General features: G+C 37.0%; 1 protein-coding gene across 5 annotated transcripts in view; it reads left to right on the top strand.

Annotated features, from left to right (window-relative positions):
• Dock3 (dedicator of cytokinesis 3) overlaps positions 1-27890 on the top strand; it is a 307606-nt gene that overhangs the window by 127547 nt on the left and 152169 nt on the right. For all 5 annotated transcript variants that reach the window (XM_040739530.1, XM_040739529.1, XM_040739528.1 and 2 more), the window contains exons 7-10: positions 5350-5434; positions 16857-16898; positions 17502-17656; positions 25498-25579. In XM_040739530.1, the coding sequence (XP_040595464.1) occupies positions 5350-5434; positions 16857-16898; positions 17502-17656; positions 25498-25579 (364 nt within the window). The remainder of the gene's footprint in view (positions 1-5349; positions 5435-16856; positions 16899-17501; positions 17657-25497; positions 25580-27890) is intronic.

Here is a 27890-nt window from a genome sequence, read left to right as displayed (position 1 = left end):
TTCTTCCACAGGAGGCCTCAACCTCTCTGAGGAGTGGATGGGGGGCCTGGGGAGATGGTGGAGGGAATGGGATTGATATGTAAAATTTTTTATTTGAATAAAAAATTAAATGTTTTGCCAAGTTCAAAAAATTTTAAATGAATCATTTATAATTTTATAATTCTAGTTATTTTATTTTTGTTTTAAATCTAGTCTCACTATAGCCTGGTTTTAAATTTATAATTATTCTGCCTCAGTATCCTGAGTGTCAGGGTTGTGTCTGCCATTTTGCTCAGCCTTTTGTTTTTTGTTAATATCACTTTCTCTTTATCATTTTTCTCCTTCCCCCCTCTTTTCTTTTTTTTTTTTTTGGTTTTTCTGAGACAGGGTTTCTCTTTGATTTTGGATTCTGTCCTGGAGCTAGCTCTTATAGACCAGGCTGGTCTTATCCATCTGCCTCTGCCTCCTGAGTGCTGGGATTAAAGGTGTGAACGAACCCTCCTTTTCTATCTCCACCATCAGATCTTTACATATAACAACTCCTTCCTGTTTTTCTCCCCAATTTAGTTTATGATCTTTATCTAGATAATTGTGGTTAGAGGAACCAACAATCAGTAGGTTGGTTTGTAGTACACAAACTCTGTCACTCAATGAATTCCCCTCAGTAGATTTTAAACTAGGATTCCTGATTAAAGATATAGTGATTTTTTTTCCTTTAGGACATATGAAACTAGCAGAAATATCAGTGACTTCTCAGGTTCTTCTAGTGATTGAGGTACTATCCTCTGCAGTAGTTCTTGTTCTGTTTAAGAATTTTGACTATGTGTGGTCAAAAAAACCCCAAAAAATCCTTGAAGTTTTACTTTTACTTTCAGACCAATCAGTCTCTCTCTTTCTCCTTCTCTCCCTTTCCTCTCCACCTTTTTTTCATCTTCTCCTAGATCATCTCCCCCCTACTCTTCCTTTTCCCCTTTCCTGTCTCCCTATCATTATATTTTATAATATAATGCCTACCTTTGGTAATTAGTACATAAATGTATTTTTGTATTAAAATGATTTTTTACCTTGCCTATAGTTACTCAGTAACAAGTTGGTATTTCTTTCTTTCTAGATTGAAGTATTGATTATTTCCCCTCAAACTATTATAAACCCAGTCACTTGTAGCCATTAGTATTTAGACAGTGATTAGTAGAAAGATAGTGGATATAACTGAAAAATTGAAATACTATCAGTTCAGAGCAAGATAGACCAAATGAGAAAAACTCAGTTCTCTTCAAGAGGTTACTTATAATCTCTCTAAACCTTTATTTTTCTCTACTAATAAAAATGTGTCTAGCTGGATGTCATGGTGTAGGCCTGTAACTTTAACTACTAGGGAGTTTGAAACAGGAGGATGAAAAGTTAAGGCTATCTACACTATAGAGAGAGTCAAGGACAGCTCAAATAACTGCTCAAAAAGTATGAAAGGACTCAGGTAATAGCTCAGTGGAGGAACACTTACCTAGCATATGCAAAACCGTTAGTTCAATTAGTAGAACTACAGATGGGGGGAACAGCCAAGGGGAGGGCTGGAAGGGGTTAATGGTGTTACACACACAGTAGGAATAGTTTTAATGGCAGTAGCTGTCCACAATGCCAGACAGTGATGAGTGTTTACATGCATCAATCCTCAAAACAGCCAATGAGAATGCATCACTCAATGTGGATTAGTGGAAAAATCAAAATAAAAAGCATGCGATGAGACATTGGAGCCCTTTTTATTATTCTTCTGTACTGCTGTTGCCTCACTTTGATTAAAGATAGAAAGAGATCATGTTGACTGTTTTTTTTGCATTTCAGTTCACAGTCTATGAAGTAATTTATAGGAAGAAATGGCCAGGAACCTCTTTTTCCAGATTAGATTTGTAGGGAACATGTGTAGATTACATCTCCTTATGCAGTTGCTCTGTTTCTTTAAATGAAGACTAGTTATTAGTTTAACATTTGCAGACTTTTCTTCCGGAATTGAAAATGATTATACTAGGGCTGGAGAGATGGAACAACAGTCAAGAGTGCATTTTGATTTTGCAGAAGACCTTAGTTTGGTTCCCAGCACCCATGCCAAATTTCTCCCAATTGCCTGTAATTCCAGCTCCAGGGAACCTAGTGCTTTCTTTTGGCCTCTTCAGGCAACTGCCCTAACATGCACACATCCCCCACACAGACAACACAGGCATACACATAACTGAAAATGAAATAAATCTTTTATTTTAAAAAGTGATCATAGTACATATAATTCAGTTTTCAGTTTTTACTAGATCACCCTTAATTATTCTCTTATTTTCCAAGCTAATGAAGGGGCACTTCATTCTGGCTACTTCTAGGTACAGGAAGGCTACTTCTAGGTCTCAGGAGGAAAGTGTGATAAATAACATTTGCTTGACTCAAAACTGGTTATTCCCTGTATCTAATACTGTTAGTAGGTTGTGTTAAAAAAGAATTTCAGGAATTTTGTGTGTAGATTGGGTGGGATGGTGTGTGACTGAGTGGACAAGCAAACTAAGGCGCCAAGCCCATCATTACATGTGATGCACAGTGGCCAGAGCACACTTACATTCAATTCCTGCCCCACTTATTTAGATATCAGCGAGTTTCCTAAGTTCTTATTCCTAGAGCATGTTTTTCATTGAGTTATTTGCTTAGCTTCTTGTGTGTGTGTGTGTGTGTGTGTGTGTGTGTGTGTGTGTTACTTAATTGTTATACTTTGGCTATTCCATATGCATATGACCTCTATTTCAGGTTCCATATCCACATACATAGATTAAGTTGACCATAAAATGGAAAATGCTTTTCTTAAATTACATGTTTTTCTTGCCATGTGGTGGTGGCGCATGCCTTTAATCCCAGCACTCGGGAGGCAGAGGCAGGTGGATCTCTGTGAGTTCGAGGCTGGGCTGGACCGGTAGTCTCCAAAACAATACAGAGAAACCCTGCCTCGTAAAAACCAAAAAAAAAAATTACATGTTTTTCTTACTTTCTAATGCAATGCAACAATTATTTGTATAGCATCTACATTGTACATATTACAAGTAATGTAGACATGACAAAGTATACAGAAAGTATATATGCTATATACAATTGTATTAATGTACATATATATTATATGCAAGTTATAGCCAGTTTATGTAATAGGCTTGAACATCCTTAGATTTGGGTATTCTTGACTGCTTCTAGTACTAATCCCGCTTGGATATCAAGAGGCAGCTCTACATCTCTGAACATCCAACAGTTAAAGAATATATATGAAATGTTTTGTTCTCTCCCACCCATGCTTCCCATCCATTGTTATCCTTCCTTTATGGATACAGATCTCATTATGTAACCTAGGCTGGCCTACAACTCATTATCTTCTTGCTTCAGTGAGTACTAGGATTTAAGACAGGTACCAATCTGCTTTTGTGTATGTCTTGTTTTTTTTTTTAATATAAATGCCGTGGCTTATAAAGACTTGGAAAATATTTTTAAAGATAGTTTTATAACTCTAGTTTTCTAATATAAATACTGGCATGCTCTTTTCATTCTTAATTATAGTAATTATTTTGCTGTTAAATGCTTACTTTTAATATGGTATTAATATGCTTGCTTCTATCTTCCTCATAGTTTTGATCTTCCTTTTTTATTTTATTGTCATCTTATAATTTCATACTTTCAGAACACTTTGCTATGAACAGACCTGCCTTAGTTTGTTTTCTAATGCAGGGATAAACACCACGAGATCAAAAGCAACTTGCACAGTGTGTGTGTGTGTGTGTGTGTGTGTGTGTGTGTGTGTGTGTGTGTGTGTGTTTATTTCCTCTTACAACTGGTAGTTCATCCTGAAGGGGAATAAAGATAGGAACTCCAGGTAAGAAGTAAAGCAGAGATCATGGAAAAACACTGCTCACTAGCTTGCTTTTTATGGCCTTCCTAGCCTGCCCTCCTATAAAATCCAGAACCACCTGCCCAGGCGTGATACTGGTCATAGTGGGTAGGCTCTCCCACATCTATTTTGTTGTTGTTGTTTTTTTGTTTTGTTTTGTTTTGTTTTTCGAGACAGGGTTTCTCTGTATTGTTTTGGAGGCTGTCCTGGAACTCGCTCTGTAGATCAGACTGGCCTGGAACTCACAGAGATCCGCCTGCCTCTGCCTCCCAAGTAATGGGATTAGAGGCGTATGCCACCAACACCCGGCCTCCCACATCTATTTTAATCAAGAAAACGTTCAGCAGACTAGCTCACAGGCCAGTTTGATGATGGGGGCATTTTCTCATTTGAGGTTCCCTCTTCCCAAACGACTCTAGCTTTTGTCAAAGTTGACAAAAACAAACAAAACCTAGCACAAATAAATTATAAGTAAAATAAACTTACATTTTGGATGCACAACTGACTTTATTTTAAATGAGTAGGAGTTTGTGTACTGAAAGAGCTTACAGAATTATAATTTTGCTAGCATTTTATGAAAAGGTTTATAGTTTTAAGTAGGGTGGTTGTTGTTTCTTTTAAAAAGTCCTATGGAGCCGGGCGTTGACTATAAATTATGTTAGATATATGAACCCAAAAATCTTGTGTCTAGAGTTATTTCCATGCTTAGTGTTACCACACAAATGAAAATTATCATCACTTCTTTTGTTCTGTCCAAAATTATACTTTATCTTCTAAATTCTGTTGCTTTAGAAGTAGTATTCCTCAAACCTCTGTCTAATGTTAAAGATACTACAGTTTTATGTATGTTCATGACTTATCAACATTAGTATTAAATTAGAAACAATGTACAGTTAATCTAAAACATGTTTCTAGGATATGATTTTTGTTTGTTTTGCTTTGTTTTGTTGAGATAGTGTCACTGTACAGTCCTGGGTGGCCTGGAACTTGCTTTGTAGCTCAGATTGGCTTTGAACTCACAGATGTCTTCCTGCTTCTGCCTTTGTGTTCTGGGATTAAAGGTGTGCACTACCATGCTAAGTGCTGGGACATGATTTTTTTCTTTGTAATGAAAATAATGCATGTTGAACCATGAACATAGTAATAAGGTGGGATAAATAAAAATGGCTTATTATTTGTCTAATAAAACATATTCTTAATGAAATAAAGTGCTGTTATAAACATAGTAAATGAAAACTTGTTGTAATTACCCATTGAACTGCTTAGTAACTATAATTGTGTCTTAAAATCCCTATCTAAATTTATTTTCCCCAAATTGAACACAATTAAATGTTTCAAGATAAAGGCATTTCCCTTCTAGGGTAGTGCTTGAAGCTCTGTCTACAAAACCATGGCAGGTATAGGTTTCCAGTTCCATACATAGGTGAGCATTCTGAGCACTTGCAACTGAGTATGGTGTTTCTCTTCATTAGGCATTTGGGCCTGGACTTGGTGCCTCGGAAGGACTTTGAAGTAGTGGATTCAGACCAGATTAGTGTCTCGGATCTCTATAAAATGGTAAGGAATTTTAACAAGGAATGGATCGTTCCTTCACAGCTCATTTTCTCCTTTGTTTCCCTGATAATGTTGTAAATTGCATGTTTTTAAAGCAAACATTTTAAAAATTGCCCTCTTGCTTCTACCTCCATATTTAAGAAACAACTAGTTTTATTCAGGCGTCACACTTTCCAAGTGGAAATACAAAGCAGAGATGTTGAGCTCGCTATATTTTTTAGAGGCCACTTCTCTGTTAATTCTGCTCTGCTGTTTTTTTTTCTACCAATTGTGGTAGTTAATACCATTATGTACCTTTCTTGCCTTTTATAGAAAAAAGATGGTTAAAGTTGCAAAGAATCAGTTGTTAGTTAAAACAGTGATTGGAAAAAAAGTGATTGAATCTGGAAATAATATACTAATCTTTCCAGAGACATGCTGTTATTAAGAAGCACAACCAGGGTCTTGCTCCCAATCATCATCCTCATAGTGCATATACGTGGTCTACAAGCCATTAGAAAATGGAGAGAACTCAAATTTTCTTAACTAACACACAAGGTTCCAAACTTGGGATGAACATTGTTGATGACAAAGCCTATAAAAATCTACTAGATCCTTAGATGTATGTTGGTTATTATAAAAATATGCTGAACAAATAAAATTGACCTCCAATTAATGCCATTTTACTAGTTATTATATTGAATTATAAACTTATAGAGTAAGGATACTCAATAAAAATGATGAGCCTTAAACCCCAGTCATATTATTTAGTAGTTGTGTAACATAGTTATTTAACAACTGCTAGCAATAGGCCATGTAATGCTGTATAATACTTAAATCATATAATAAGTATAGGAATATGACCTTTATATAATTGTGTAAAATATTTTGGGAATAAAGTAAAAGATCAATAGATCTAAGTAACCATTTTAATGAAAAAAATCTTAGGGTTGACTAATAACCACAATTATATTTTACATGCTGGATAGATAATAAGTTTTAAAAAATATAACATTATGATGTAAAGTACAGTAGAAAGTTAAGGTGAGAAGGTCAGACTAAGGGACTTCACTTTTAAGAGTTTATAGTGATTCAGAATATATGATGAAAACTACAATTGAGCATCATACTGATTGGTGCCATCATGAACCTATGTTGGGAGCTCTTTGTGTTTAGATCACAATTACCATTGCACATGCTGCACAGCATAAATAAGGTGTATACTATTGCTATTAGAATCAATTGTTGGTGTTCTGGGGACTGGAAAGAACTTCCAGAATGGCATACAACAGAAGGAAATGGCAGTTCCAGGAAATGTGAGACATTTGATAATTTTGGCTAAGAAGGAGACAAGAGCCAAATTGTAAAGAACTTTGTAGGTCCCACATTAAATTCTCTCCAGAAGTCTGCTAGAACATGATAGTGACATGGCAAGTTTTTCAGATCATAAAAAACGGAACCACAGAGAAATCAATTAAGTAAGAGATCTTAATTTCAGTAGTTTAGGCTAGAGCCAGGACAATAGACTTGGTAAGAAGTTGTTGAATGTTGAATATACTTTGGCTTTAGAGGCAGAGTTAGTGATAGATTGTATTGGTGTGCATGCGTACAGGAAAGAGAGAGACTAAAGAACAGTGACTCCTGTGTTTCATCTGCCTAGATGATAAAAGTACAGTAGGGAACTATACAAAATCAGATTTGGGGGATAAACAATGGGGAAACAAGAATGCTAGATATTTTATTTTCAAGTTTAGTGTATCTTCCAAACTTCTAAAAAATGTATTTAAAGTCTGTGGTTCAGGAGTGAAGTTTAGCTATAGTAATATTAGAGTCATCAGGAAAAATATCTGTATTTGAAGCTCAGCAAGAGGATATGTAGACAGATGTCTCTGTCCTGCCTGGTCACACAGCCATTTAGTCCCAAATAAACACACAGAGGCTTATATTAATTATAAACTGTTTGGCGGATGGCTCAGACTTCTTCTTGACTAGCTCTCTCTTAAATATTAGCCTATTTGTATTATTCTGTGTATCTCCATGTGATCTTGGCTTACTGGTGATGCCCTGGTATTTTTCTTCCTCAGTATGCCCCTTCCCTTTCCCTCCCTCCCTCTCCCTCTCTCTCCCTCCCTCCCTCCTTCCCTCCCTTCCTCCCTCCCTCCCTCTCTCTCTCTGTCTCTGTCTCTCTGTCTCTGTCTCTGTCTCTGTCTCTCTCTCTCTCTCTCTCTCTCTCTCTCTCTGTGTCTGTCTCCAATCCCTCTTCCCAGCTTTCTAGTCTGGTCCTGCCTATGCTTCCTACTTGGCTACATCCTGCCTATCCATTGGCCAAAGCAGCATTATTCTTCAACCAATTAGAGGAGCATATATTCACAGAATACAGAAGGACATTCCCCATCAAGGATTACTTTATTGTCCAAGCTTTCTACAGTGAAACCTAATGCTAATAGATCCCACATAGAACTTCTAGATAGCCATACATGAATGAACAAAAATTCCTACAGAAAAGTTAGAGAACAGAGCAAGTAATGTATAGAAGATGCAAGGATGTAGGTAGTAGAAAATAGTGATTGTTGTCTACAAAGAGAATGGAGAAAACAAATACAAATAAAGTATAGTAATCCACACAGCTTTTAAAGATTTAAACCAGCCACATGGTGGTAATGCACGCTTTTAATACCAGCACTTGGGATTAAAGATCTCTGAGTTCAAGGCTAGTCTGATAGAATGAGTTCCAGAACATGTCAGGGCTTCACAGAGAAACCCCTGTCTTGAAAAATTAAACCAAGATCATTAGAATAAATATAATAGAAGGAAGAGGAAAATCTCCCTGACCTATCCCCAAGTGGGACACCAATAACACAACTCCAATGCTCAAAGCTCCGGGAGTATGGTGAAAGAAGGTGTGAAAATAGAGTCAGATAACAGGAAGAACTGCTTTGAAATGGTGGGGATTTTTTGACATGAGGAGAGTGTTGTTCCATGAACTTTCAACAGTTGTGATTACTTCTACAAGACCTACACAAGACCATACAAGTCAGCATACCAGCATGGTTGGGTAAAGAACTCAAATGTCTACCCCTAGTTTAGAAGCTACAGGCAATTGATAGCCATTGAGGAAATGAGAATTGAGACCCCAAATAGGTTGCCCATGCCCAAGTGGTCAGTTCTGGTCCCATGTACATATTGGCAAGAATAACTGGACTCATTAGGGTATGATACATGTACACACACAAAACAACATTGATTATAGGAGAAGAGGACATGAATTTTAAAACATCAAAAGATGAAAAAGGATAAAGTAGATGGCTCAGTGGCCAAGAGCACTTGCTGTTCTTCCAGAGGACTCAGTTTTTATTCCTAGCACCTGGAAGGGTGACTCATAATGATCTGGTTTCCACAGGCACCTGAACTCACATGCGCATTCCTTCATGCAGGCACATATGGCTACACATGTTTTAAAATAATAAAATAGAAATCTTAAGAGGATAAAAGTAGGAGAGAGAAGCTACAAAGAGGAGAGATTTAATCTCAGTATATCTCAGTATATTGGAATTAATGGACTTCCAGAAGAAAAAACAGACACAATGGGGAGAAAGAGAGAGACTCTTTTCAAGATAATACTGAAGAATACATTATTCCTTCAAAATGAAGGAGTAGACAAGGGGTAGGGGAGGGAAGGAGAGGAGGATATCAAAGGTACTATGTACCATCCAAATGGATCCTGACCCAAATGAAATGGGCAAAGAATCGTGATGTGATCTGTCTAGGGAAGTCTCAAGGTAGCATTTATACAAGTATTTAAGAGAAAAACTATTGAGAATTGTTATTGGTTATTTTATCACTCTTTACTCTTTGTGGGGACCTGCACACACAGAGGCTTATTCTTTCTTATGAATGCCTGGCCTTAGCTTGGCTTGCTGCTGGCCAGCTTTTCTTATCTTAAATTATTCCATCTATCTTTTGCCTCTAGGCCTTTACCTTTCTCTATTTCTGAATACCTTTCATTATTTCTTACTTTGTAGATTGCTGTGTAGCTGGTGGCTGGCCCCTAATGTCCTCCTCTTTCTTTTCTCATTTCTTCTCCTCATTTATATCTTTTTCTCCTTCTATTTATTTTCTCTGCCTGCCAACCCCACCTAGCCTTTCTCCTGCCTTGCTATTGGTCATTCAGCTCTTTATTAGACCAACCAGTTATTTCAGACAGGTAAAGTAGCACAGCTTCACAGAGTTAAGTAAATGCAACATAAAAGAATTCAATACATCTTTGCATTATTAAAAATATTTGACAAGCCAGGTGTTGGTGGCACACACCTTTAATCCCAGCACTCGGGAGGCAGAGGCAGGTGAATCTCTGAATTTGAGGCCAGTCTGGTCTACAGAGAGAGTGCCAGGACAGCCTCCAAAACAATACAGAGAAACCCTGTCTCGAAAAAAAATATTTCAAAGAATAAACAAGTGTACATCTTCAAATAATATTCCACAACAGAGAACTGGTCCACAATAGATGAGAAGAAAGTAACCAGGAAGGTTATCTACAGAAGAAAAACTAAATTATCTGATAACCTTCATCTTTTTAGAGTATGAAATTGAAAGATATTGTAGAGCTATTGGAAGGCATAGAAAAGACCCTTTTCAATTGGCACAACCTATCTGTAGGTTCCACATCTAAGGATTTCACCAACTTCTAATAGAAAATGTTCAGGAAAAAAGTTATGTCTGTTTTTAAACATGTCATTATGCCAAACAATGCGTCTTAGTTAAGGTTTCTACTGCTGTGATAAAACATGACCAAAAGCAATTTAAGGGCAAAGTGTTTATTTCCCTTCCACTTCCACATCACATCACATCCGGTCATCAAAGGAAGTCAAGGCACCAACTCAAGACAGGATCCTTAAGGCAGGAACTGAAGCCAAGGCCATGGAGGAACGCTGCTTACTGGTGTGTTCTCCAAGACTGGCTCAACCTGATTTCTTACACACCCTAGGACCATCTGTCCAGGAGTGGTGCCACCCACAGTGGGATGGGCCTACTCACATCAATCACTAATTAAGACAATGTGCCACAGGCTTGCCTACAGGCCAGTCTTATGGAGGCATTTTTAAAATTGTGATTCCCTCTTTTCAGCTAGCTCTAGTTTGTATCAAGTTCATACATACACATACAAAAAAAAACATACACAAAAAACCAAACCAAACAAACAAACAAAAAAACCAAGAAACTATTCCTAAACAGGATGGTATAACCACTCATTATATAACATTTACATTGTAGCTGATATTTTAAACAGTTGAGAGATGAGTTAAAGAGCAGAATGTGTGTAGGCTGTATCCATCCTGCAGGTTTTGGTATCTGTGAGGAGGCCTAGAAGAAATTTCTGACTGCTAACAAAGAATGACAACAATTTAAAGAAGAAATAATTATATTCATTATAAAAATATGAAACAAAACTATAATTGAAGTATACTGATTTATTTAATTGTGAACAATATTTAGGTTATAATATTATGAACATTTTTAGCTGAAAGTTTTCAGAGGAAGATAGATGACTGGGAGAAGATGTAAACAAGAGTTTAAGTCTTAAGCTGCTGTAATAAAAAGCCATTAGATCATTTTAAAACTGGAATAAGAGAGAACAATATAAATATAACACTTAGAAGTATTTGATAAGTTCTGGAGAAAAATACAGTAAAGAGTTAAAACTGTTTATCTTAATTAAATAAGACAGATGGGCAAAGACTAGTCATTTTTTGTAAGCCTTTAAAGATATTTAGCTTTTAAAATGCATGCTTTAGTTTTATTAATTTTTGTCAAAATACAGATTTATTTATTATAAAAGCTTAAATTCAAGACTTTTATTTTCGTCTATATTTTCTTTTGTGTTGTGCATTTATTTTTACATTGAAAGAATCATCTATATAACAAACTGGACATAATGCTGCGTGCCTTTAATCCCAGCACTCCATCAGCAGAGGCGGTCAGTTCTCTGAGTTCTAGGCTGGCTTGGTCTACATATTGTGTTTCAGGACAACCAGAGGATATGTAATGAGATCCTGTCTTGAAAACACAAATAAATTAAGTATAACAAAGAAAAACTGATAGTGAATTTACAAATTCACCTCTTAAGGATTTGTGTTAGCTCATATACAGAAATATAAATAATTTGGGCTCTTGCTGAAATCCCAAATTCTGTTCTCAATACCCTTGTCAGGTGGCATACAAATGATCTGATGCCGTGTTCTGACTTACCTGGATTCATAAGCACATAGACACACATTCCCTCTCAAGAAATGAATCTTTTATGAGACTGGAGAAATGTCTCAGCACTTAAGAGCATTGGCTGTTCTTCCTGGGTTTGAATCACAGCATCCTCTGGGCCACTAACAACTATCTATAACACTAGTCCCAGGGAAATCTGACACCAGGCACACTCATGGTACATACACATACATACTGTCAAACTACCTACACACAGTAATAAATAAAAATTAATGCTGGGATTAAAGGCATGCGCCACCACCGCCTGGCAAAAAAAAAAAAAAACAATTTTTAAATCGTTTTTGTTTTAAAACAATCTTTTCTTATTTTACATATAAATCCCAGTTCCCACTCCCTCCCCTCCTCCTGCTCTCCCCACCTCCCTCTCCATCCACTCTTCAGAGAGGGTAATGCTTCCCATGGGGAGCCAACAAAGTCTGGCACATCAGTTTGAGGCAGGCCCACCCCCCTATATCTTAGCTGAGAAAGGTATCCCTCCAAAAAGAATGGGTTCCAAAAAGCCAGGTCAGGTACCAGGGATAAATCCTGGTCCCACTGCCAGTGGTCCCATAGACTATGCAAGCCACACAATTGTCACCCACGTTCAGAGGACCTAGTTTGGTCCTGCTGTCAGTCCAGTCAGTGAGCTCCCACCAGCTTAGGTCAGATGTTTCTGTGAGCATCCCCAAAATGGTCTTGACTGCTTTGCTCATATTATCAATCCTCCCTCTCTTCTACTGGACACTGGGAGCTCGGCCCAGTGCTCAGCTGTGGATCTCTGCATCTGCTTTAATCAGTTGCTGGGTGAATAGTCTATGATGATAATTCAGGTAGTCATCAAACTGATTACAGGGGAAGGCCAGTTCAGGCACCCTATCCACTAATAATTAGGGTCTTAGCCGGGGTCATCTTTGTGGACTCCTGGGAATTTTCTTAGTGCCAGGTTTCTTGATAGCCCGATAATGACACCCTCAATCATACATTTTTGCTAAATCATGAAAGTTATCAATGATCAGTGAGGTTCAAAAAAGTCTTTTTATATTAAAATTTAAAATTGGAGATTATAAAAAAACTAAGTCTGAAGCTTTATAATTTTAGTGCTCTTTGTCAAATATTAACTTTAAAAAACAACTTTATCAGGTTGGAGATTAAGCTCAGTGATAGAGCGCTTGCCTAGCAAGTGCAAGGCGCTGGTTATGATCCTCAGCTCTATAAATAAATAAGTAAATAAGTAAACAAAGAAACAAATCGCCTTTATAAATATAGCTTATGTTGCATTTAGTGCATTCTTTTTCATTAGAAAAAATCAAGCCCCAGTTGCAAGTGTTAGGTGATAATTATTAATAACATTTCTTTAGCTGGTCCATGGTGGAACACACCTTTGATCTCAGCACTCAGGAGGCAGAGGCAGGCAGATCTCTGTGAGTTTGAGGCCAGCCTGGTCTACAGAGTGAGTTTCAAAACAGGCTCCAAGACTACACAGAGAAACCCTGCCTTGAAAAATCAAAAAATAAATAAAATATCTTTAAATACATTTTAAATTTTTATTGTTTGAGGAAAATTCTTATTTTTTTTCCTTTTTCATCTTTCCCCAACAAGTTTAAACCAATTTTGAACAACAGAAAGTCAGTTCTGCAGAAGATATTAAAGCATTTTTAAAAAGCAACATAAGTATTTGTATTAATGTTTATGGACTGGATACAGGTGGAGATTGCAAAGAGAGTATCCAAATTGTTCCATGCTCTGGCATGTTGCTCAATACTTTGTAACTCCTGCTTCATTCTTACCCTGTCACCCACTGTTGTATTAATTTGAAATTTTGTTATCCTATTCTTTTAGTACTAATTAGTGTATCAAAACAAAACCCTTATTTTTAAATTGTAATTGATATTTTAATATATAAATGTTCTCCCATTTCTGGAGCCAATCACTTGACTGTATTATTTATCAAAATTAAGGTGTCATTGATAATACTGATCAGATACCTTATATTTTCTTCTAAGAGTCATAATTCTTTTATTTATATAATTAATTTATTTTTGTTTAGGTGCATTAGTGTTTTGCCTGCATGTATATCTATATTGAGAGTGTCAGATCACTTGAAACTGGACTTACAGGCAATTATGATCTGTCTGTCATGCGGGTGCTGAGAATTGAACCCAGGTTCTCTGGAAGAGCATCCAGTGCTCTTAGCCACTGAGTCATCTTTCCAGCCCCAAGACTCACAATTTGTAACACAGTCCCCAGCATATACATTAGACAGTTATACTTAATACTGTGTCCAAAGATGCATAGGTTTGTTTTCATATTGGTAGATTTGATGGACTAAATTCACTAAAAATTATAAAGATCTGGAAACATCTGAAGAAAAATTGCCAGGAGGAATAATGTAGTTTATGCATTTCTTAATTTCTAAGTTTTATTTACATTGCTATAGTACTAGAATATATACTATTAGAATAAAAAGATAAATAGAACAATATTTTGCTTCCTGGAAGCTCATAGTCTAAAGTTAGGTATTAAACTAAACATGGAAACATTAATGGATTAAAGTACTGATACAAGTGATGATTGCTGTTAAAAGGGAGGTTTTTTGAAACCTGTTTCTTTGTAAAGTTTATTTTTTTATTGTCTGATCAAGCCAAGAGCTTTGTGCATGCTAGGTAAGTGTTGTATCATTGTGCTATACTTCCAACCTTTAAAGTGTTTTAAAACCAATTTTATATTTGAAGTTTGTTTTTGTGAATATATATTCTATGAATAATTTACAGAGATTTGATTTTACTACTTTAATATGTATCGTGGGAAAACAAAGTTCCAGGAATAGATATTAATAATCTATAGTAATTAGCTAATGTTGCTAATAAAATACATAGATAACTATGTGTGACATTTAAATTGTTATTTAATTTTACCTAGTTATTGTAGTTAAATGTATTTGTGAATTAAATGAGGTAATTCTACTGAAATAATAGTTGTTATGCATGCTATGTGAAGCCACAAATGAGTTCTGTTACAAACCTTTAGGGTAGAAACAATGATTAAGAGTTTACTAGTACCCATCACTAATTGTTTGCAATGTCATGGTGTTCTTAGACAGGATTAACTCTTAAATGTGAATGACTTTTCCCCCTGTAATATCCCTATAAGAATAATACCAATTAAAAGAATAAAAGAGGGCTGGAGAGATGGCTCAGAGGTTAAGAGCAGTGACTGCTCTTCCAGAGGTCCTGAGTTCAATTCCCAGCAACCACATGGTGGCTCACAACCATCTATATAATGAGATCTGGTGCCCTCTTCTGGCCTGGAAGCATGCATGCAGACAGAATACTGTATACATAATAAATAAATAAATCTTTAAAAAAAAAAAAAGAATAAAAGAGTATTAGTTGTTGCCGGGCGGTGGTGGCGCACGCCTTTAATCCCAGCACTGGGGAGGCAGAGGCAGGCGGATCTCTGTGAGTTCGAGGCCGGGCTGGACCAACAGCCTCCAAAACAATACAGAGAAACCCTGTCTCGTAAAAAAAAAAAAAAGAATATTAGTTGTTATTACAATTATCCATTTACAATATGATAGCTACTATATAAGTTAATCTATTTGTAGTATGAATGTCAATATATTGAGTTCATACACATAAACTTCTATAAAATTGATTTAAGCACAAAATTTTGCTTCAGTTTGTACATGAGAAAATACCCAGCTAATAAACATGAGTCAAGACTCAAAACCAGAACCGACTTCTGTAGTTAAGTTCCTAATTTACAATATAATACTGATTCCCACTATGTAATTTGAGTCTCAAAAGAACTTCCTAGGGGATCTCTGGAGTTCACTAGCCAGCAAACCTAGCCAGATGGTGAGTTTCAGGTTCATTGAGAGCCCTGTCTCAAAAATTAAGGTGGAGAGCAGTTGAAGAAACTACTCAGTATTGACCTCTGTCTTACACATATATATGCACATGCACATGCACCTGAACCAGCATTCTGAGAAAGATAAGACAGATTCTTATCTTTATATTTGAGGGAAATCTCTATTGGGAAAAAGGCCATTTTAAAAAATTGCACAGCCTGGGTATGGGGAAGAGGACCCAAGCAGTGAAGGAAGGAGCTGAAGGGCTCTTCATATACTTTCACCCTCCTCACTGACATCATGTTCCGATTCCTACTTGGAGTTAATTCGAGCAAAGTGGCTGGAATGTTTCTGGTTCACAGTTGTGACATACATGTCAAGCCTGGCTAAATACTTGAAGATATTAAGGTTTTTAAAAAGGACTTGGAAGCCAAGAAGAAACTCCTAGTTGCTGATGCCCACCCACCACTGCATTTGGATCCACTAGTTCCACCTCTGAGGGCCCTGCTTCCTTTACAGCCTAATCCCAAATCTTTTGTGTTCTTCAGTCTCAAACCCTGTGTGTTGCTTCAGAGCCAACATGGAACCAGAACTTAAGGGTCACCCTTTATGTTTCCAGCAGCCTTTCCACTTTCCAAATCTTTCTTCCAGCTATTCAGAGGTTCCAAGATAGGAAATGTGATGTTGGATTAGCAAGCACAACCTTTAATTAGTAGTTGTTCACCTGTCCTTTGGAGTACTACCACTTACTGCCAAAAGAAAATAGAATTTTGGATAGCTGATAAGTAATCTAATTTCATTGTCTAGCAGTTACTATAGGAATTGTTAGATATTTATTGTTTCAAAGTACTTTAAACTAGTTTCTCGAAACAAAAAAAAAGTTTACAGCCTATGTGATAGAGCTCAAATTGTAGTCTACATCCTTTAACTTCAGCCAGTAATAAAGGAACAACATAGAAAGATGCTTGAGAGATTGTGTTAAAGGGCTCCATTGTGGAAAGCCTGAAGAAATTTCATCCAGCAGCATAAATAATTATGCAATGTGAAGGATATTGCCAAATCAGAAATCTAGTAACCAACACCCACCCATGTGTGTCTTGGCTATTCCGCAGGAATTAAGAGACTTGGGTTTTACATACAGACTTTACCACCTTCTTGTGTGACTTTCAGCAAACCAGTACTTTCTCTGAGCTTTAGTTGTCACTAACAAATATAAATAGTACTGATTTAAGTGAGATCATGACTATAATAGGCATAGTAGACTGGGTTAGAGAGGTGCTTAATAAAAGTTAGTTTACTCTGCCATAAATGAAATCCTTCTATATTTCTTTCTTTCCATAGCACTTATCTAGCAGACAGAGTGTACAGCAGAGCACATCCCAAGTAAGTGACTTCCTTAAACCTCCCAGTTTTTTCTGTCAACTCTTTCTTTTACAAGATCATACATGTGAAAACACCAAGAAATGACAGACACCAATTACTTTGGGGGGGCTTCTTTGTAATTAAATTTTTTACAACATATGTAAAGTAATGGGCTTCTTTAAGACATTTTCATAGCATGTATATTATTGTACTCATCTCATATTTGCCTCCCTAAAGCCTTGATTGTATTGCACCTTCATTCTAAGGGGCTTTATCCTCCAAGCAGTTTGGTCAGTCTCCATTCTTCTGTGAAATATTTATATAAGCACAATTAAAAGAAAGTAGACTGAGGCACTAAAAAGGAATCCATTTGGGAAAAGATAAATGATATCTGGAATGGTTACTATTACCACCTAACAGTTTAAATTAAGTATGTCAGATACTTGCCCAGCTCAGCCCAAGTCTGTTGTAGTAGTCCTTATTGCCAGAGAAATCTTCAGTCTTAACCTATTTAATAATCCCATTTGTCAGTATAATGAGACTTAGTAATTTATTTCTGTTTCTTAATGATAAATATAATGAGTAACAAAATATAAATCATCATATTTTTACTTTCCTCAATAGGTAGATACAATGCGCCCACGCCATGGGGAAAGCTGTCGGATGCCAGTACCACATCATTTCTTCTTCAGCCTGAAAAGTTTCACCTATAATACCATTGGGGAAGATACTGATGTCTTCTTTTCTCTATATGACATGAGAGAAGGCAAGCAGATCAGGTAAGAGTCCTGGGACTTTCTGGTGAGGTATATAGGATGGGTCAAAGACAACTCTGGCCTTCAAAGTAAATGTATTGAGGCAATAAAACAAGATAAACTAGCTTTGTCTTATTAGCTGGGACTTTGGCTCCAGCTCCCGGTAGCCCTTGACATCGTCCAAATCATCCCACATTGTGTTAACTTTCCATCACTGTGACAGCATATATCTGAGGTAGGCAACTTACAAGAAGAAAGATTTATTTTAGTCACTGACTCAAGGGTTTTAGTCCATCATTGACTATATTCATTGCTTTCAGGCTTGTTGTAAGGCAGAACAGCACATCAGGCATACATATTTGCTATGCTGTTCAGCATAGCAAAGGAAGGACTAGAGTCTCAGTGTCTTAAGTCTTAAGTGACATGATCCATCACTTACTTCCTCCAGTTAAGTCTTGCTTCCTATAGTTTCCCACCACCTCCCAGCCATTTCACCAGGTGGGAATAAAACTTTCAACATTGTTGTTCCAATGTTAGGATAAAGCTGGAAGGAGGTCCTTTGTGGGGGACCTTGGCAGATTCCATGGCTGGAGAGGGTGGCCAAGGCAGGAACAAACACGCCAGGCAGACAGAGTTTGAGTGAGAAGTTTTATTAGAAAGGGTAGGGAAGGGGAAGGAAAGAGAAAAGAGGTAAAGAGATACAAAGGGAGGACAGAAGAGAAGAGGGAGACAGGAGCAGAAAGAGAGGAGAGCCAGAAATAGAAGAAAGAGAACAAGAGAGCATAAGTGGGCGGAGGTCTGTCTTTTAAAGGGGTTCTTTGCGCCTGTATGCAGACTGTACTCATGGAACCCTGGGATGACCAGAGTACTGCCTGAGTGCATTCTGCCAGGGGCAGGGGCAGGCCAGCATAAAGTCTGAATCCTTATAAACATGGATCTTTGGAAAGGATATTCCAGAAAACACCTATAACATCTTTTTCTTCTATACCTAATTCCATATGGAAATTCAAAATTAGGTTTCGGGTATCACTGCTTCAGAAAACATGCCTTATGTTTAATGCTAGAGAAAAGACAGAAGAGAAGCATAAGGGCAAAGAGAATATGACAAAGATGCCCAGCCCCAGAGAACAGAAGGCGTTTGGTCCTGGCTTGCTTTTGCTTTATGTGACAGGGATCACTGAGTTTGAAAAAGGCTGTGAGTGTTACATCTGAGAGCAGCTTTGGCCCTCAGTGCTGTGTAGCTCTGTGAGAGGAAGTATGTCTTCTGAGCAGAAACAGAGGCTGACATTGTCCGTCGTTTTTGCTTTGGTTTGGAAAAAAGGCAACAACATGGGTTAGTACACAGTCGACTGTATTGGCAGAATGTTGGATCCTTAAGTATAAATAACTATAGTACTGTTTTCTTACTTCATGGGTAGAGAAGAATTAAGGAGACCCTAGGCTTCCTTTCGTCCAGCAGATACACAGATCTGATACTATGTGATGACATTTGTAGCCAAGGTGCTATTTTAGAGAATTCAGACATTTCTCTGTGGTCATTTACTAAGTGGAGCCAAGAGAAAGAAATCTTGGGGTACTTTATATTACTTGGTAATTTTCTTGTCATTAGAGCGCTTTCATGGAGCTTTTTCGTCCTCATATGTAAATTTACTTTTAGAATTATATGTTACACATAAGAAAAAAAATTTAATGAAAATTAAAATCACGTGAAAGAACTAGTTGATTTGGCTAGCAGATCTTTAATCCCAGCATTCAGGAGGCAAAGGCAGGTGGATCTCTGTGAGTTCAAGGACAGCCAGAGCTGCTACACAGTTTGGTGATGTTTTGTTTGTGATCTAACAAATAAATCTTTCCTGCAGATCAGAGTGCTAAGCCACTAATTAAGCCATAGAATCCAGGCAGTGATGGCATACACCTTTAATCCCAGCACTCAGGAGGTAGAAGCAGATGGAACTTTGTGAGTTCAAAGCCACCCAGGGATACATAATGTTGATACAGTCTAAAAGAGAAACAGAGACAGATGATGATGGCTCACACCTTTAATCTCAAAACTTGGGAGCCAGATGCCAAGGAAGGGATATGTCTGGGCAGAGAGAGGAATATAAGGTGGGAGGAGACAGGAGCTCGGTGAATTTAGTCTGAGGGTTCTTAGAGACAGGAACCCCCATTCGGTCTGACAATTAGATAGAGGTAAGAACTAGTGACTTGCTGCTCTGCTTCTGTGATCTTCAGCAAGCTTTATTTGTTAGATCACAAAGTGTATCACTACAACAGAGAAACCCTGTCTTGAAAAACAACAACAAATACATAAATAATAAATAAATAAAAAGAAGGAAAAGGTTAATTCGCATGGTTCAGAGTGCTCTGATTTTGACAAAAAATAAATTACAGCACTGCTTCCCTTTATCTATAAAAATATTGATACACTACTGTAATGATAGAGTTTCTATCCCATCTGGTCATACAGCTGTGCAGTCCCAAATAAATATACTGAGGTTTATATAAATTATAAGCTGTTTGGCTTATGGTTTAGGCTTCTTATTGGCTAGCTCTCTCTTAATTATTAACCCACTTCTATATAAGGAGATGTCTTATCCATAATACTCCAGCATGTTACTCCTTTGGCAGCAACGTGGCGTCTCTCTGGTGACTCACTCTTGTACGCTCTCCCCAGAATTCTCCTAGTCTGCTAGCCCCACTTTTACTTCCTGCCTGACTACTGGCCAATCAGTGTTTTATTCATCAACCAATAAGAGAAACATATATTCACAGAGTACAGAAGGATATCCCCCATCACTACTGATCGAGGCATGAGAGTAGTGATAGCATTTATAATAACCAGAACAGGCACTTTATTGATGATTTTTATTTGTATGGATGTTATATCTTAATTCAGGCTTCTATGACAGAAAGTAGGTTTATTACATTTACTGGCTTGCATATGGTGAACCATCCCTGCATTTGCCATGTTGGATAATCTGTTTTATATGTCTGTGTGATACTGGCTTCATAGAAGAAATTTGGGAGTGAGTTGGCAAACATTTCTACAGGACTGGTAGGTTCTGGAGAGAAGATAACAGGTTTGAATCTTTCATGTTGTTTGAATATTTGCAATGAGATCTGAGCATGAGGACTTCCTTTGTTCTAAGAATGATATTCAAAGAGCAGTTTGGGGCAGAAAAGAAGATGTGCAGGTAGGTTGGGCCTAGAGGTAGGAAATAACTTGGGTGGAATGAAGAAGTCAGGTGGACAGAAGGAACTGAAGTGGTATACAGGGTGTGCCTCCTGGTTCAACCCTGAAGTGTGGTGTAGATCTAGCTGGGTGAGGAGGTTCGGTGTGGCATAGGAGGTTGTGGAGTTGGCATGGCCTGTGGGTTGGGAGGTAGGCAGGGTGAGTTCAAGAGGAAGCCTAGAAATTTGTTATTGTGTAGGTAGGAATGGAAAGACTAGACCTAGGTTTGGATACAGCAAGCTCAGACTATATCTTGCTGGTTGGGGAGAGTGTGTGCAGGAGAGGGTCAGAAAGACTCAATAGACTAGACCCTGGAGAAGGATGTGGGATATCCTGGTGGGTGGAGAGATTGGATGCAGTGCATCAGGGACCTTTGGGTCAGTGGCAGGTAGGATGGGCCCTAGAGCTTTGCAGCAGGATGGCTTGACAAAGCCAGAACACTGGATGTTGACCCCAGGCTAGATCTGGCCAGTTTAGGAGAGTATGTGGAGGAGAGGGTCAGGCAGATTCACCCAGGTAGACTCTGGAAAAGGATGTGGTAGATCCAAAGCTCTAAAACTAGACCCTCTCCAGGGTCTAGTATATTGAGTCTGTCTGACCCTCTCCTGACACACTCTCCCCAACCAGCAAGATATAGTCTGAGCCGCTGTATCCAAGACGTAGGTCTAGTCTTTCCATTTCAATGAAGATTTGTTGAAAAAAGTACAAGGGCAAGGACAGGGAATACAGTAGAGAGACCCTTGTGTTAGTAGTTATAAAAATGTTATGATCCTGCCAAAGTGACTCTGTTCTTTAATTTTCCCTGTGTTGGTGAACAGTTAGATTTGTTGAAGAGGAGAGAAAAGCAGAAAATAAAGTAAATCTGGAAACCATAGTACTGGACTCTGATTTGCTTTTATGAAACAAACCCCTTTAGACATGTTTGCTCTGTCTACTTAATGGGAAGCAGGAAACTTAAGGAACTTGGAAAATAAAGCTAAGTGATCTAAATTAGAAAGTGAATCTATGAGGGAGTGTTAGAGATTTCCTAATCTGTTAGGGTATACATTGTAGTATATCCTCGGGGCTACTTGCCAGATTTCAAGCACCTGGCCAGTTATTGTGAGAGAGATGCTAAGTGGCGGGCATCCCTCTCCAGGGAGGACCAGATGAGGAGCATAAAAACTGAATTGGAAGAGTCAGGAGACTTCAACTAATTTTATTTGAGGAAACAGCATTTATTTCTAAAACTTAATCTTTAGGAAAGATTGTCCTTTAGGATGAGAGATTTTGCCTCTGCCTTAGTGCACCTCACTCACCAAGCATTTGCTGTAATGATGTGTGGAATTGCCAGCAGTGAAGTATATAAAATGCAGGACCACCCAAGAATTAATAATGTTCACAAAAACAAGTGATCTTAAAATTAAGATACATTATACTTGTCACGATTCTAATTATGGAATTAATTTGTAAGACTTGTTTTATAATATGAAATTAATGTAGTTTCAAATAGTGTCTGTCCACAGGTCATCATTATCAAGACACCTAAATGTAGAGTTTTCTGGTAAGATAGTTCACTAAAGAGGAAAAAACAGGGACACAGTGGTGTGCACCTGTAATTCTAGCACTGGGCAGACAGAGGCAGGAGGACATCACAAATTTGATGACAACACAATTAACATAGCAAGTAACAATCCATCCAGAAATAATAACAAGATCCTATCTCAACAAAACAGAAAAGGGAAAGAATACTAGTCATCTCTCTTTTCTCTTGAAAGACAATGAATAGTAAATTAGTGAGCTTTTTACCTGTTGTTTAAGAGAAAGAATGACCTGTTACTGTCATGTAAATATATGATGTTGGTAAAATCTATATGTAGGGCCAGGTGTGATAGTACATGCCTTTAATCCTACTCCTCTCAAGGCAGAGGCAAGCGAATGTGTGTGAGTTCAACCATCCTAGTCTACATAGCAAGTTCCAGCCTAGCCAGGGATATATAATGAAATGATGTTTTAAAAAAGATCTCAAGAAAAAATTTGACTGTTTTGACTATAATTACCTTTAAACCTTGGAGGAACAGAAGCAGTTACTGGCAAGTAGATTTAATGAATTCCCCCACTTACTTTCCACCCCTGTGCATTCTTTAGTAAAAGATCTAGTCAAATCTATTTCTTCCATGTTCTTTGTCTTTTTCATATGTGTGTGTGTGTGCACTATCTACATGTGTTTGCCTGTATGTAAGTACAGTTGTATGTGGGGATGTCAGTTGGGAATCTTACTTGATTGCTTTCTACTTATTTTCTTTTGAGGCAGAGTCTCTCTCAATTAAATTTAGAGCCTACCAGAGTCTAGTTAACCATGTTGTTTCAGGGTTTCCTTGTTTTTTGTCTTCTGCCTTCCAAGGCTGGAGTTACAGGAGAATCACATTTATTTGGGTTCTAGGGGTCTACATTTTGGTCTTCTTTCTTGCATGGCAAGCACTTTAAAGTGCTGAACTGTCTCCCCAGATCCTTTTTCCATTTTAAACATATTTATTCATACTATTGAGCTGAATTTTTAAATATATTCTCAATACAATTCTTTTTTCGGTAAATATTTGCTAAACATTTTATCCCAGTCAGTACCCCATCCTTTTATTTTCTTAGTATCCTGTTTCAAAAAGTAAATAGTTTCCACTGGATAACAATTACTTTGTCATTTTTCTGACTTGGGTATCTTCTTAATAACCCAGGCCACAAAGCATTTCTGTTATATGTTGACTATGAAAACACAAAGTTCAACAAGATACAATGCTCTTATTTGTATCTTATATGTTGTCTTTATTTTCTTATTGTTTTAATACTTGGCCTATTTAAGTATGTGATCCATTCAAGTTAATTGTTGTAGATAAGGATCAAGGTTTGTTTTTAATATGGATTCTTCAGTATTATTTGTTAAACTACTGTCTTCTAAAAGTTTATTTATTTGTATGTATTTCTGTGTGCCATGTGTGCCCTTGGCAAAGGGAGAGAGTGTTAAATCCTCTGGAACTCGCATTATAGGCAATTATGAGCCACTCAGCATGAGAGCTGGGAACCAAATTCAGGTCCTCTGGAAGAGCATCAAGTGCCCTTAACCCCTGAGATATCTGTCCAGCCCCATGCTTATCTCTTTGAATTACTTTGATAACTTTATTGAAACTATTTGACTGTATCCATGTGGGTTATATTCTCATTTAACAAAGAGCTTCCTCGACAGCATGTGGCTACTAACTCAAAGTGCATCCCTTCTATTCCACAGCCATGCTTTTCAGAGAGTTACAGATTTGCTGTTTGAACTTCTTCATTCTTTCTTCTCACACAACCATCCTTCTCTACTGTTTCACTATGGCAGCTCTCCCGGGATCATCACACTGTTCTAACATTTGTCCTTAGCTAAGGTGATTCTCTACAGTCTTGACTGTAACAGCATCCCATTGTCCTTATTTTTCTTCTGTGTTAATATTTGTCCCTGTATATCTATGTTGTTAGTTAGTTGGGTTTTTTGTGCCTATTTCTTAGCTCTCAGTATCTTTTGAATTCTGACAAAAGCCTCTTCTCGTTCTATATGTATTCCTTTCTTATTCTCCTTTACTCCTTCAGATGAAGAATCTCAACTTTATATCTGAACTAAATCATTTGATACTTGGTTATGCACATCTCACTATCTACCAGGACTAAAACTTTGGTGAAAGAAAAGTATCTTGTATATATCTTGTTCATATTTGCATTCCCACACTTAGCACATAGAACATCACAGAAATTTATAACTATTTATTTGGTGAACAAATAAATGTATGAAGGTGGTATGATATATCTTATTATTCTAAGTGTAATATTTTCATACCATCCTTTTGCTAAATATCATTACATTTAATGAGTATAACTGAGCACATAAAGAAAATACATTTACTTTATTATCACATAGTTTTATTGTGTTTTTTTTCCACCATGGCTTAGTGTGGCTGTTACAGTTGGTAAGGAGCCTCCAGGGGGAAGAGGGCAGGAAGGAGATTAGAGAGCAATGGAATGTTTTTCTAAATGTTGCAAATAATGCTTCCGATGTGTTTTATTCCATAATTTCCTACAGGAATAGTCTATGTGAATTGAGAATAAAATATTTAGTGTCTCTTAAATTCTCATTGCATCAAGAAGAAAAATACTTATGAAAACTTAGGTAAAGTTTAAAAAGCAATAAATATATAATAGTTAAAATCCTAAAATAATTCTCTAGATAACTGAATACTATAGCTTCTCTTAGCTCCAGTACGATACATATTTTTACAATGATCTGCTTACATCAAAGGTATATCTGCTGTAATAGCTGTAGAATCCATCTCAAGCTTCTTTGAGGAGAACTTAGGGAGGAGTATAAACTCATTGTTACTCTCAAGGAGCTCACAATTTGAGAGACTAGACACACAACCACAACCAATAAATAAAAAACAACATATATGAGGAGGTTTAGAATATCAATTGCAAATAAAGTATTTTGCCAATGCACATGGTTTTGTCCTTGCCTATCACAATAAGCTCTTTCATAGCATTTAGGGATTTTTCTATATGTGCCTTTTTAATTTGTTCTAGAATGTATAGTTCATTACATTTTCCTCTCTCTCTCTTTCCTACATTTCAGTGAACGGTTTCTGGTGAGACTGAACAAGAATGGTGGGCCAAGGAACCCAGAGAAGATAGAACGAATGTGTGCCCTTTTTACAGTATGTGCAAATTCTCTTCCCCTTTATGTGTTGCTCTAACCAAGGGCCTGTGTGGATATTGTCACGCTGGAAACAAACATCTATTTTTACCCCCACCTCCACTGTTGAGAATAGTGATTGATTTATGTTTCCATCAAATTTTGGTGAAATATCTGTAGAGACCTTCAATTAGCAATGGTTTTTAATTAAGATTTTATTTTAAAATATCAAATACCTTACTAATGTAGATTTTATAAGCCATTTCATACAAAATCTCTGATGTCCAAGGCATCCACCAGACCTACAGTTTAGGGGCCTTTTAGTAAGTTCATGTAAACTAACCAGTCCTCTTTCAAATAACAAATGGAAGGATTTTTTTCCTACTCTCATCTATACTCTACATTTTTCTAAATAACTGTGTTATTGCTCATGGTCTCCATTCATGAAGCAAGCCATCATCTCAGAAGGTTTGGCAAATTTGCTTATTGAAAACTAAATCTCATAATACACTGCCTTTCTGTTCTCCAAATCTACTTTATTTTTACTAAGAAAAAATTATCCACTTTTATTTATTTGAATTAATTTATTGAAGAACAAAACAAAAGTGTGTCACAGTTTAAAGCACTTGGACCCTTGTAGATTCTTTGACCTATTTCAGTGATAATTAAGATATATCAAATTCATTGGCTAGGCATAGTTTGCTTATGTCTGTTACAACTAGCTAGTTAAGAAGCAGAGACTGGAGGATTAGCAGGATGCTAGCAAAAACAAAACAACAAAACGAAATCCTTATGAGCTTAGGAAGGTGTGATAGTTTCACAGTGCTTTTGGCCTTGCATGTGGCCTGTGACAGGTAGGTAGAGAGATTCCGTAAAGCTGACTTGATGCCTCTTAAGGGCAAATGGTATTTGTCTGAAGATCTAATATGTGACTCTGTTAGAGAGCTAAAATTATATTTCTTCACCTGACTTGAGATCATTTACTACAACGTAATCTTTTAAAATGTCAAATGATGGTACTACAGAACAAGGAACTGCTTTTACAGGAATAGCTTTCACTGAAAATGTTCTCCATATAGAAAAAAGGTTCCAGCTGTACAGGAAGATTTTCAAATCTAGCTGAGCTCAAACAATGTTTTGTCAATGTCTGAACTCATCATTAAAACCTTGGGAGATAATGTAAGAAGAAAGAACAGAAAGAGCAAACCCATGACAATTATTGGGGAATTAAATTAAAATGGTCAGTCTGGAAAGAACAATATACTCTATTCAGCATCAAACAGAAGAAGGAATCTATATTATAGGGAATGGGATTATGTTGGCTGAGAACTTTTGAAGTGATAGTGCCTGACTGAAATAGTTGATGACTGTTGTTTAGATTTGCCTGAGTTAAGTGCATAAGTAAGCTGTTGTTGAATTCTTAGATATGAATGCTCCTTGTCTCTTGAAAAATGAACTTAATTATGGAGATGTTTGAATGTAATTACAGTATGTCAACATTTTTATTTAGCACTTTAATTATTTATATGAGCTCAGAGGCCAAAGATATAGCTGTGTAAATAAAAAGCTGTATAAATAAAAAATGTTCATAATACTCATGATATGTTCCTCTTCTGCCATGGTGGGAAGGCACAAAGCTCTTAAGTATACTATTGTATGTTCCATTTGTTTTACAGCCCTGGATTTTTAAAAGTTCCCCAGCATTATTGGAGGAATATTTACAAAGTTTTAAATAATATTTTATTCATTCCTTGATTATTCTATGCATGTTGTTTTTTATGATATTCATCCCCTTACCTGAACTCCTCCATATTCATGCCCATTCCATCCTCTCCGAACCTTGTGTCCTCATTTAAAAAATGATTTAGTTCAATTTGTGCTGCATAGACACACACACACACACACACACGTGGCTGCCTACTAGAGCGCTGTTGATAATGATGCTAGACATTGTGAAGTGTGGGTTAACACTAATGTAGGCTATGTAAATGAAACTGTTTCATTTAGAAATGTATGGAACCTTCTGTATACTTCAGGAATATATAATTTTTTATTTAAAAATGAGCATAAAATACATGAAAATGTTTTGTTTATAATTTCTACTATTTATTATATATATATATATTTTTTTTTTTGGCTTTCCAAGACAGGGTTTCTCTGTGTACCTGCTCTGGCTGACCTGGAACTCACTCTGTAGACGAGGCTGGCCTCGAATTCACAGAGATCTGGATGATCTCCCTCTGCCTCCTGAGTGCTGGGATTAAAGGCATGGTCCACCACCACTACCACCACCACCACCACCTGGTTATTGTATATCTTATTACAGTGTTATC

The sequence above is a fragment of the Mesocricetus auratus genome, unplaced genomic scaffold (genome assembly GCF_017639785.1).
Source record: "Mesocricetus auratus isolate SY011 unplaced genomic scaffold, BCM_Maur_2.0 Super-Scaffold_100691, whole genome shotgun sequence".
NCBI lineage: Eukaryota > Metazoa > Chordata > Mammalia > Rodentia > Cricetidae > Mesocricetus > Mesocricetus auratus.
This window is presented reverse-complemented; position numbering and strand designations above follow the sequence as displayed.